Source organism: Tetrahymena thermophila, assembly GCF_000189635.1.
Source record: "Tetrahymena thermophila SB210 genomic scaffold scf_8254650, whole genome shotgun sequence".
Classification (NCBI taxonomy): Eukaryota; Ciliophora; class Oligohymenophorea; order Hymenostomatida; family Tetrahymenidae; genus Tetrahymena; species Tetrahymena thermophila.
Genome location: NW_002476418.1, coordinates 516,479 through 527,800, shown reverse-complemented (window position 1 = coordinate 527,800; position 11,322 = coordinate 516,479). Strand labels below are relative to the sequence as shown.

Below are 11,322 nucleotides of genomic sequence, written 5' to 3'. Positions count from 1 at the left end.
AAATAAAAAAATGATAAAATTTATTTAAAGTTATCTTTAAATAATAAAAAATAGTCTTATAAAATTAATTTTACTTTTAGAAAATAAATAAATAATTATATTAAATAATTACTTATAGAAAATTTAATTGATTAAAAGATGCATTTAACTTATTTATTTTATTCTTGAAAGAGAATATTTACAAAAGTAGTACTGATATATTGAACTTCGATATGATTAAGATAGATTTTTATTTTTATTTTTTCATTCATTTTTAGTAAATAATAACTAAAATTTCTAAATATCAATTGTTATTAAATAAAAATATCAAACAACTCTAATATTACTAATTCTAAAATTATAATATAGCTAGCTAATTGTGTATATACATATGATATAATTCATTAATTTTTATGATATTAAGCTAACTTTGTTGATTCTATATTTTTTTGTACTGGACCATACATAATTAAAGGGAAAATTTACACCTCAAAAATATTAATTTAATCTATATTATATACTTTATTTATAACTTTAAAAACATATAAAATTTAATAATTTATTTTATTTTGAAATAAAGCGATTCAAATATTTGAATTGAAAAAATAAATAGATAAATTTAAAAATATACTATCATTAAGTTAAAATTTATTGACATTAAGTGAGTGATTTCACAATAAAAAACTTTTTCTCAGATTTTAGGATAAAATGAATGATAAAATAATATTTTAAAAAAATTCAACCTGATTAAATAATTGTTTTAAATTAAAGGACATCTTTAATTAAAGAAGCCATATGGTAATAAATATATTTCCTCTATTTATTAATTAAATATTTTTGAAAGGTTCTTAAAATTTAATATATTAAAAATAAATTCTTTAAAATCTTTTTAAATAAAAACGATTTAATTTAACATACAAAAAAAATTTTTTTCATTTAATCAATTCTATTTATTTAGTGATAAAAAAACCTTTTAATAGAGTATTAATTGGTATTATAAATTAAAAAAACAATATTATTAACCAAAGCTATGATATTTATTTACTTTTAGTAAATATTTAAGTAATCCAATTATTGTAATATCATCAAAAGTTGAAAATAAAATAAAGTATTTAGATTTCCAAATTTAAATCGAAAAATTATTTAAGAAAATTTATTTACATGATATTATTTAATGAAAATAAAATATTTTAGGTTTTATTTATTTTGGTAAATTATAAAAAATACAAAAATATTATCTTTTTTTTTAAATAAAAAGTATCATTTTTATTTGTCTGAATGTCTGACTGTCTGTCTGTTTGTTTGATTTTAATTAAGTGATTACTTTATTAACATTATTTTATTTTTGTAAAATAAATACATTCATTTTTGTTCAAAATGTCTAATATAAGGTAAAAAATGCAAATATTACTGGTTTTTATTGGACTTAGAAATTAAACATTTATTTTTACAAAGTAATATTTTTTATTACTTTTTTAATTGAAATATTCTAAAAAATGTTTTAATTATTAAGTGATTTTTGGTATTATTGATAGGATTACAATTAATATAAATCTTGCAATTAATTTTTTTTCTATATCTTTTTTTATGAATAGTAATTAATGTATTAATAGATATAGATTCCGTTGGTTTTGCTATGTATGAATGTAATTCGAATTAGATCTATTTAAATTATTTTCTATCTTTAAAAATAGTATCAAAAAATAAGAGCGAATTCGAATTATTTTTCAATACTGGAATATTTTGTCTGCTTAAAACAATATAGTAAATATTTACAAATATTTTAGCAAAAATTTGATTCAGTAGTAAAAATAATATTTTTCGCTAAATAATCAGGACATTTTTTAACGAATTATTATTATAATTACATGAATGAGTATTTGCATATTTAATAAATAAAAAACTTGATATGAAAGTTAATGAATGAATGAAAGTTAACAAATGGAATTAGTTTGAAAGAGAAAAACAAATATCAAGCAAGCTTTTATTTCTTTATTCATTCATTCATTCTCTCACTCACTCATTTATTTGTTTATTTTTTTGTCAATAATTTTTCGAAGTATTAAAAAGGGTTTTGAATGCTATTTTTGTTTGATGATACTTGGAAGAAGAGTTTTTAAAAAATAAGAAGAAAAAGCTGTGCTAATATAGTCTTAAAAAATTAACTGTAAAAGATTAGTTATTAAATAAATTAGTAAAGAACTAAAGGAAAACAAATTAATTCTTATTATTCATCAAATTTCATATAATTAATAACAATCAATTATTATTATTATTAAGAATCAGCTAATTAATTTATAAAAATGGGTAATTGCTGTAGCAACTAACCTGGATAGGATAAAACAGAATAGATTACAAACAACCCATAGCCAGTTGAGGAATAGGAATAAGATGCTGAAATGGGAGCTAATGGTAAATTTATACACTTTGTTTATTTCTTTCAATAGCTAATTTTTCGTAGGCATGCAAAAAAGAATTCATATTTGATAATAAAACATAAGTTTTATAATTACTTGAACTTATAGCATTTATTATAGCTATTTTAAGTTACAATTTTCCATTTTATTTTGTAAAATAGAGTAAAAAGCTAGAGAAAACTATGCTGTGAATGTTCATGCAAAGGCTTTTGATAACTAACGCGAAACAAACAGAGTGCCCACTGAAAAAAGTGTATAAGAAGAGTATAAACCTAGTCCATCTGATGTAACTTAGCCAGCCACAACTGGACAAGAAAATGTTAACCCACATGCTCCTCCTTCTTAAGTAGCATGGCCAATTAAAGAAATTCCCAACTTCTTGAATGAAAAAGGCAGAAAAACTCTACAAGAGTAAGGTGACTTTATCTATGATGAAGATGAGGCAGGAGATTAAGATTTACCTAAACTTGGTCCTTACTAATTTGATAATGGTTCTGTTTATGAAGGTTAATGGAAAAATGGTTAAAGACACGGCAGAGGAGTTCAATACTGGTCAGACGGTTCAGTGTATGAAGGATATTGGAGAAATAGTAAATAATTATTTTATTTTTATTTAGTTACCATAAATAAATAAATAAACAAACGAACAAACAACTTTCGTTTAAAATCTTAAAATGAAAATGAGAGCCAATCAAAAAAAATTAAACTAAATAAAGGAATTCATCTAAAAAATTAAAATCTACTGCAAATAAAACTCACTTTCTATAGTAATTATGTAGTTAGCCTATTCACTTATTTTGAAATAGGAGCTGATATTTGCTTAAAAGTAATTACTGATGTAAAATAGCTTTTGAATAGAAAAATATTATAAATGTCTAATACAAATTAGCTATATATTAAAGATATTAATCAATCGATATAATCAAACAATTCAGTATTAAGATTTTTTATTTGAAGAAGACTCCAAAAATTTAATTGAATTTCAGGCAGAATGATAAATTTTTATGATTTTCTTTTGAAAAGTTAATTTAAAAAAATATTCAATTTGGGTGGCTTTTTGTTTGATAAAATTTTAACATGATTAAATAAATAGATAAATAACTTTTGCGTTATATTATTTATCATAATAAACTACTTTATTTATTTATTTTTTTATTTATTTGATTATTAATTTATTTTTTATTTATTTGTTTATTTATTTATTTAGACATGGCATAAGGCAAAGGTAGATTGATTCACAGCGATGGTGATGTTTTCATTGGTAGATGGAAGGAAGATAAAGCAAATGGAAAAGGTAAATATCTTCACATGGATGGAGCAGTCTATGAAGGAGATTGGATGGATGATAAATAACATGGAAAAGGAATTGAAGAGTGGCCTGATGGTGCTCGTTACGAAGGAGATTACGTTGATGGTAAAAAGCATGGCTAGGGCAAATTCCATTGGGCTGATGGATCTACTTACGTAGGAGAATTTTATAAAAATAATATTCATGGTAAAGGCTGCTACGACTGGTCAGATGGCAGAAAATATAACGGAGAATGGAAAAATAATAAAATGGAAGGAAACGGTGTTTTCACCTGGTCTGATGGACGTAAATACGAAGGAGAATATAAAGATGATAAAAAGCACGGTTATGGTGTCTTCGAATGGCCTGACAGTAATTATTTTAAATTAAATACTTGATAATATCTCATTTTTATTTTTATTTCTATTATTACAGATAGAACTTACAAAGGTTATTGGGCTAATGGACGCCAACATGGAAAAGGTATTTATATTGGATCTCAAGGTATAGAAAAGGAAGGAGAATGGTGTGATGGTAAAAGAGTTAAATGGTAATTTAATAAATTTTAAGTAATTAGTATTGAATTTTTTATTAATATTTAATATAGGATTAAAAAGAATGAAGAAACTGGTCCTGAGTGAAATTGAAATAAGTTTTGTAAATAATAAAGACTATAAATCAGAGATAGATAAATAAATAAACAAATAAATAGCATATATATAATATAAATCAAATTTAATAACAAACTAATTCAGCAAAGTTAATTCTAAATTTACATTCAATTTATCTAAGAATCAATCAATCAATAAATCTATCTATTTTGTTGGTAATAATTTAAAATATCGATTTTTAATTAATAAATAAATAAATATAAAATATGCTGCAGTTATTTTTTAGTATTTCCTTACATAAATCATACATACATACAAGCTTATATTATAAAATATCTAGCTAGCACAAATAAAACTAATCGATTAAATTAGCCTCAAATTAAACATTTATACTAAAATTAAATTAAAAAGTAAATAATCTTACTCTTGTTATTACTTGTTATATATCCCTATATTATGTTTGTCTGCTACACCTCAAACTTTGCATTTTCAGCTTTTCCTTCCTTCCTTACTTCTTTTCTTTTCTTTTCTTTCCTTTCATTTGTTTATTTATTTGTCTATTTTTTATTTTATCATTTTATAATTAATTTTTTAAGTAATTTTTAATATAAATATAATCTTTAAAAGAATTTTTAACATATCAATTAGATATATTTTAAGAGATTAAGGATAGTCACTTGATGGAATTGAATTTATTTTTAGTTAAAAGTTATGAAATTGAATTTATCTATTTATTTAGATTTTACTTTAAATTTAATTTTTTTTTCTTTAATTTGAGAATTTTTTTTGTTTCAAATAAATAAATAAAATAGGTTAAATATTAATAATTTTGTTAATCAAATAAAATTAAATGGATAAACAAACAAAGATTTCATTTACATTAAAATAAATTGAGAATTTTTCTGTTTGAGATTTGTAAGAATATTATTTAAATTCTCATAGACAATTTCAATAATCTGAATAAATTAAATTATGAAAATTAATCTAAGATATAAAGAAAAACACTTATTTTACAAGAAAAGAAAGAAAAAAAAAAATGTTGAAATAAAACTAGATTAAATAGGTCTTCAGCAACATATACAAAGATTAAATAACTTATTTCACCATAAATTCCAATAATTATGAATCAATTTGTAGATTCTTCAAATTCGAAGACAGATTATCCAAAGTTGAATTAAACTTGAATAAATTGTAATAAGAAGCTTTTTTTGAAATATTTGATAGCTTAAAAAACTTAAAAAATTTAACTTTTCTCAAAATTAAAATAAATCATAATATAAAATTGGGTGAGGAAGAATGCCTAAGAATCAACAATTTATTTGAAAATCTTCTTTAGCTTAAAGATTTTGTTTTAATATTAAAAAATAATTCTAACTTCAATAATTAAAGCATTAAAATATTAGTTTAGAACTTAAATCTATTAACTCAGCTAAAAAATTTGCAAATAGAATTTGGAAATAATTATATTGGCTATTTTGGATCTGAAAATTTAGGTAAAGCCATTTCATAACTTACTACTCTGGAGTCTCTTTATTTGTGCATTCCTAGAAATTAAATAGGAATAGAAGGAGCAGAATAAGTATTTCAAGGAATTTCAAAACTAACAAATTTGATTTATCTCACTCTTAAAATTGAAGAGTCTAATTAAATTTAAATTCAAGGTTTGTACCATCTTGAGTAATGTCTTTCAAAACTTACCAATTTAGAAGGTTTAACTTTAGAAATAGGAAGTAATTCAATCAATTCTTAAGGTGCATAGTATATTGGAAAAGGTCTTTCTTATCTTAAGAATCTTAAAGATTTAAGGATATAAATTGACTAAAATGATATAGGACCGGAGGGAGCTTCATCTTTAGCTAGCTATTTTTAAAATATTGCCTAGCTTTAGAGTCTTTCATTTAACATAGGAGGCTGTAATCAAATTGGAGCTAATGGAATGATAGGAATAGCAAATGGATTAAGCTTCTTAAAAAATTTAAAAGATCTTTCATTTGTTATTTATGAGAACAATTATATAAACGAAGAAGGTGCATATGCCTTAGGAATGAGTTTGAAAAAATTGTAAAATCTTAACAAATTATCGTATATGATTTTTGAAGGAAATAATGTTTCTAAAGAAGGTGCAATAGGATTAGCTGAAGGGGTAAAGAGTTTGAAAAACTTAAAGGAGCTTTCATTCTCAATATGGAGCGAAAATAATATTCCTGAATAAGGAGCTGCAGAATTAGGAGAAAGCATAAAATTTCTAAACCAATTAAAGGTCCTTTCTTTTGAAATAGGCCCTAATTTGAGACTTTAAAGTGGAATTTAAAGATTTGGATCATCTTTGGGATCCTTATAAAATCTAAAAGAGTTGAACATAAGCATCAACATTTTCAATGGCTTTGATAGCCAAGGAGCTTCTGCCTTAGGTGATGGAATTAAGAATCTTGTTAACTTAGAAAAATTGAATTTAAATATTGATTTTCATAATAATATAAGTGTTCAAGGAGCTTCTTTCTTATCATAAGGCATTTCGCATCTTTTAGAACTAACTCATCTTAATTTGACAATAAAAAATTCTGAAATTGGGCATGCAGGTGCTGAATATTTTGCTAACTCAATAGTAAAATTACCTTAAATTAAATATCTCAAAGTGATTTTTTGTTAACATGATGTTAATATCTCAGGAGCAACATAATTTTTACTAATTATTTAAAACATCAAAACTCTAATACTTCTAAATTTCTAAGTTAAAGGTTATTTTGATAACATATAGAAGTACAAAAAAATTCTCACTAAAATAAGAAAGAATAACTTAAGATTGTGCAGGTTGCTTATTTAAATTTGATAAAATAAAATTACTTAACGAAAGATAGATGCTAGCTAAATGAATATATTTTAAGCATAATGGTAAAAAAGATTTAATTATCTGAATTGAATATAGTTTTACTCATAAAGGTTAACTCCATATTTATTTTAAATATATTTAATAACCAATAAATAAAGTTGTGTTTACATAAAAAATTTTATTTTAGTATTTAAGAAAAAAAATATATTCCATTTTTTTATAAATTAACTCATTAAAATGGAGGTGTGTATATTTTTTACTTAGATTTTATGTAGAATTTTTTAATTTATCTTCAAAAAAAAATAAGTTTTGTTTGATTTTTGAAACTATCATCATATTTACAGTTGGACGAGGAAGATCCTAATAACTTGAATTTAGAAGCAAGGATTTTGGCACTCATAGGTTATGTTATGAAAAGCTCCTATTTACAATAATTTCAAATATTTCATTAAGTATGCGAGAAAATTGCTTATAAAATCCAATGAAAGAGAAAATACTATTATTGATGAAAACTAAAATATGTAATTATATTAGAGAAAATATATACACATGTAGATCATCTTAACTAAGATTCGACAAATTTTAAATAAATTTTATATTTATTATTTATACACAAAAGTTTAACCATTATTAACTGAATAACATAAAATTAACAGAGTTTAATTTGTTGAAAAATGTAATAATTAAAATTGGTATACTGTCTTATTCTGTTATGAGTCAACCAACATTTTGGACTCTTTAAACTTAGAAAAAAAATATGGTGGGAAAAGGATAATGTTTCTGCATTTTAAATTCCTAATTATTCATAAATAATCAACATACTTCCAGGAATAACTAAAGATGTTATTGCTAGATTATATCTATCCAAGAGAATATGTCTGGAGAAATCTATGTAAAAAATTATTCAAGTTGTTATCTTTCCTGATTCAAAATTTATTTATTGAAAAAAAAAATGGATTTTACTTTAGGATAATGATCCTACACATATTGTAGAATAGCTTAACAAAAACTAACAGATTTGAATTTTAATTTAATTGATGATTGACTGTTGGTGTCAGTTTCTCCTGAATTGAATCCCATTTAAAAATATATGGGATGGGTTCTTGTGAAAAAAGAATTATCAAATAAATAAATTGATAACAAAGAAGAATTAGAAATGCTTTAATAAAAACTTGGGATAATATCTCATTCAAATTTATATATAATTGTTTAAATTCAATGCCAAAAAGATTTTAATTAGTCATACAAGGGAAAGGCAATGTTATAATTTATTGAATTATATTTATCCTCATTCGTAATATACTGTTAAATTAACAAAAAATATTTTTTATAAAAATTGAGAGTGTGAATTGTATTCACCTCACATCTTCACTTTAAATTCACTTTATTTATTTATTTATTTATTTTAAATTGCCAAAAATTACACCCAAAATATCACACAAAATTTTAAAATGGGGTGGGTGTTAATTAATAAGAGCTTACAGTATTTGATTTTTATCTTGAAAGTAATTAATAAAAAATTAATTTGAATTTGCAATAAAAAAAAGTATGGCTTAGATAAAATAACTAACAAATTTTTTTTTAACTTCTTATTATAAAACAAAGTAAATAAATAATTTTATTAATTAACACTTAAATTAAGATACTAATTAATTAACATATTATTCATGAATCTATACTGTTTTAAATTGATTAAAGAATTCTCAAATCTATATTTGTTAAATTTTTATTGTCTTAACACTTCCTTATAAATTTTATTGTATTTTGTAATTTTAATTCATCAGATAACTAAATTGCAAATTACTCTTCATAATGACTCAAACTTTTTTCTAAAATTAAAAAAAATTTTATTAATTTAAGAAATTTATTTTTAATTTATTTACATGTTTTAAGTTAACCTTTTTTAAGCTTCTTGAAATCTTACTCAAGAAATTAAGAAGAACATCCTACTAATTGTAAAGCTGCTAGCTAGTCTTAGCTGAAGAGAATCATTACTGCTTTTTTGAGAAATAAAATATCTTAGTAGAAATGATAAATGTCTAGTTCTTTATCTAACAAATCCTAAATATTTTATTTCTGTAAATCATTCAATTTTTTTTATTTATCTTCTACTTTGTTTTTTGAACAGCAGCTTATTTATAAAAATATTTAATAATAAATTTCATTTTTTAAAAGAAAAAATACCTAGATTAATTTAGAATTTTTTTGAGTTGTTACTCAATTTTATTACATTAAAGAGATTTTATTATCAAATTATATTTGTTATTATCTTATTATTAATTTTTATTTTAAATCAAAGTTTTATTTTATTAGTTCTTGCAAGGATTTTACTTTTTTTACACATGTATATCCTAATTATTATTTTTGATATTATTATTTTTTTCTAACACTTACTTTTAAAAACAACTTTTGTTTTTAAATTATTTCTCTTAAAATTTATTTTCCTTTTTATGAATCTCTTTAGATTAATTGCAGCTCTCAACTGCAGCTGGTTCTTTTTAACTTTAAAAAGATAAAATTCTTTCATCTTTTTGCTAAGCCTAATTTTCCATTAAAATAGATTGAAAGGTTTCATCTTTGTTCCTTATTTAATTCTGCACATTCAACATTTTCATTGGTTTAAAATATATACAAGGAGATAGACTATTTGACTTATCTATGACGCTCTCATTTTCAAACTAGCCACTTCTTTCCTCTGATTCACTAGTTTTGTCTAGCATAGGTTGACTTTATTATTATTTATTGGGTTATTAAATTTAGTCCTGATACTTTTCAATTAATTTATTTTAGGTGAGAATTTAAAGATAGGATTATTGAAATAAATTTTAGAACAGTATCATGAAAAATTTTTAATCAATTATTTTTAGGGAAAAACGTCTACCAATAAATCCTAGTAGCAACATAATTGAAAGCATACTATTTGCTATTGCAAGAATTGCAGGGATTGTTGGATATTGGATATAAACCTGTTAGTATAATTAATCTATAACAATACTAGATTAACAATAGCAGGATAGATTCATCAACTAAATCGCTGAACTTCTATCTAGTGTTTATACTTCATAATCATACTGGAGAGGAGATGCTTTGTTTGTTTCAGATTAAAAAAATAGACCTTATTTGACAGTAGTTTTTTGTTATTAAACTTTTAGTGTTCCTTATAAGTATTAATTGGATAAAGTAAAAAGTTGAGAATATCTGAAGGCTGTTTAAAATTATTTTAACTTGACATTATACTAAGTAGTTTTTATTTATACTTTAAGTGCAGAATTAATAGCATTAAATAGATTATCTATCTCTTATTAACTTGCACAATTATCTGGGATAGTTGTTTTTTGGAAATCTATATCAAGGCACCCATAAACAAATATTTAAATTTGCGACTGAATTTTTTCAATGTTATTTTAAACTAAAGTAGAGTTAGAAAGCATAGAATAATCCAAGCAGTAAAATCCCTCCAAGCTAGGATTATTGCATTTGATAATATTAATTGGAATCATTTCGTAATTAGTTTAGTTAGTGTATAAAAAATAAGCTTTGTATACAATGTAAGTTTTGTTTGTCTAAGCTTACAAGACATCAATACTTAAATTATAGTCAGATTCGTATCTAAATGATATTAAATCATTTTCTAACTCTAAATGCACAGAATCATTGTTAGTGAAATTTTGTGCTCTATAAGTTGGATCTATTTAATTAGTGAAATACTGAATCAAGAGATACAATAAATAGATCAGAAAAAAGGAGAAAGTTAGGAAGGATAGACAGGATCCAATAGATGTTCCTTATTTTATAGATTTGCCATTAACTTTAAAAAAGAAATGAGATGAAAATAAATCAAATTTGTATTGGTTCATTTGCGATTATTATGTATTTATTATTATTAATTACTTAATAATTAGTTTAATTAATACTTAGCTGCTTTTTTCTAATTATTATTTATCAATAGTAGAAGTATAGTACTTGCTATTGATTCAAGATAGTACCAATTTATTTTTATATTAATAGATTATAATTTTTATTGATTACTATGTGCAAATGTAAAGTTAAATAAAGTAAGAATAGAAATTTTTTTGTATTTTTTGAGGTGATAATTAGATCTAACAATATATCGTCTGTGTTATATATTTTATTATTATTTTAAATCTTTTATATATTTAATATTTAATCATAAATTATTTATCATCAAATAATATA

At 22.3% G+C, this 11,322-nt stretch overlaps 3 protein-coding genes across 3 annotated transcripts; 2 read left to right on the top strand and 1 right to left on the bottom strand. All coding sequences in view use genetic code 6, as the record gives it.

Annotated features, from left to right (window-relative positions):
• Window positions 1-2,282: 2,282 nt before the first annotated feature.
• TTHERM_00077350 (MORN repeat protein) lies at window positions 2,283-4,325 on the top strand (the record flags this gene model as incomplete). Its single annotated transcript, XM_001015676.1, has 5 exons — window positions 2,283-2,391; window positions 2,558-2,986; window positions 3,604-4,056; window positions 4,120-4,234; window positions 4,292-4,325. The coding sequence occupies 5 exons, from the start codon at window positions 2,283-2,285 to the stop codon at window positions 4,323-4,325; spliced, it is 1,140 nt and encodes a 379-aa protein (XP_001015676.1).
• A 1,006-nt stretch (window positions 4,326-5,331) lies between these two features.
• TTHERM_00077340 (kinase domain protein) lies at window positions 5,332-7,125 on the top strand (the record flags this gene model as incomplete). Its single annotated transcript, XM_001015675.2, has 1 exon — window positions 5,332-7,125. One exon carries the CDS (start codon window positions 5,332-5,334, stop codon window positions 7,123-7,125), a length of 1,794 nt encoding a protein of 597 aa, XP_001015675.2.
• A 1,665-nt stretch (window positions 7,126-8,790) lies between these two features.
• On the bottom strand, window positions 8,791-10,982 carry TTHERM_00077330 (transmembrane protein, putative; the record flags this gene model as incomplete). The annotated part of the gene is made up of 3 exons (XM_001015674.2): window positions 8,791-8,954; window positions 9,009-9,256; window positions 9,310-10,982. The coding sequence occupies 3 exons, from the start codon at window positions 10,980-10,982 to the stop codon at window positions 8,791-8,793; spliced, it is 2,085 nt and encodes a 694-aa protein (XP_001015674.2).
• Window positions 10,983-11,322: the final 340 nt, after the last annotated feature.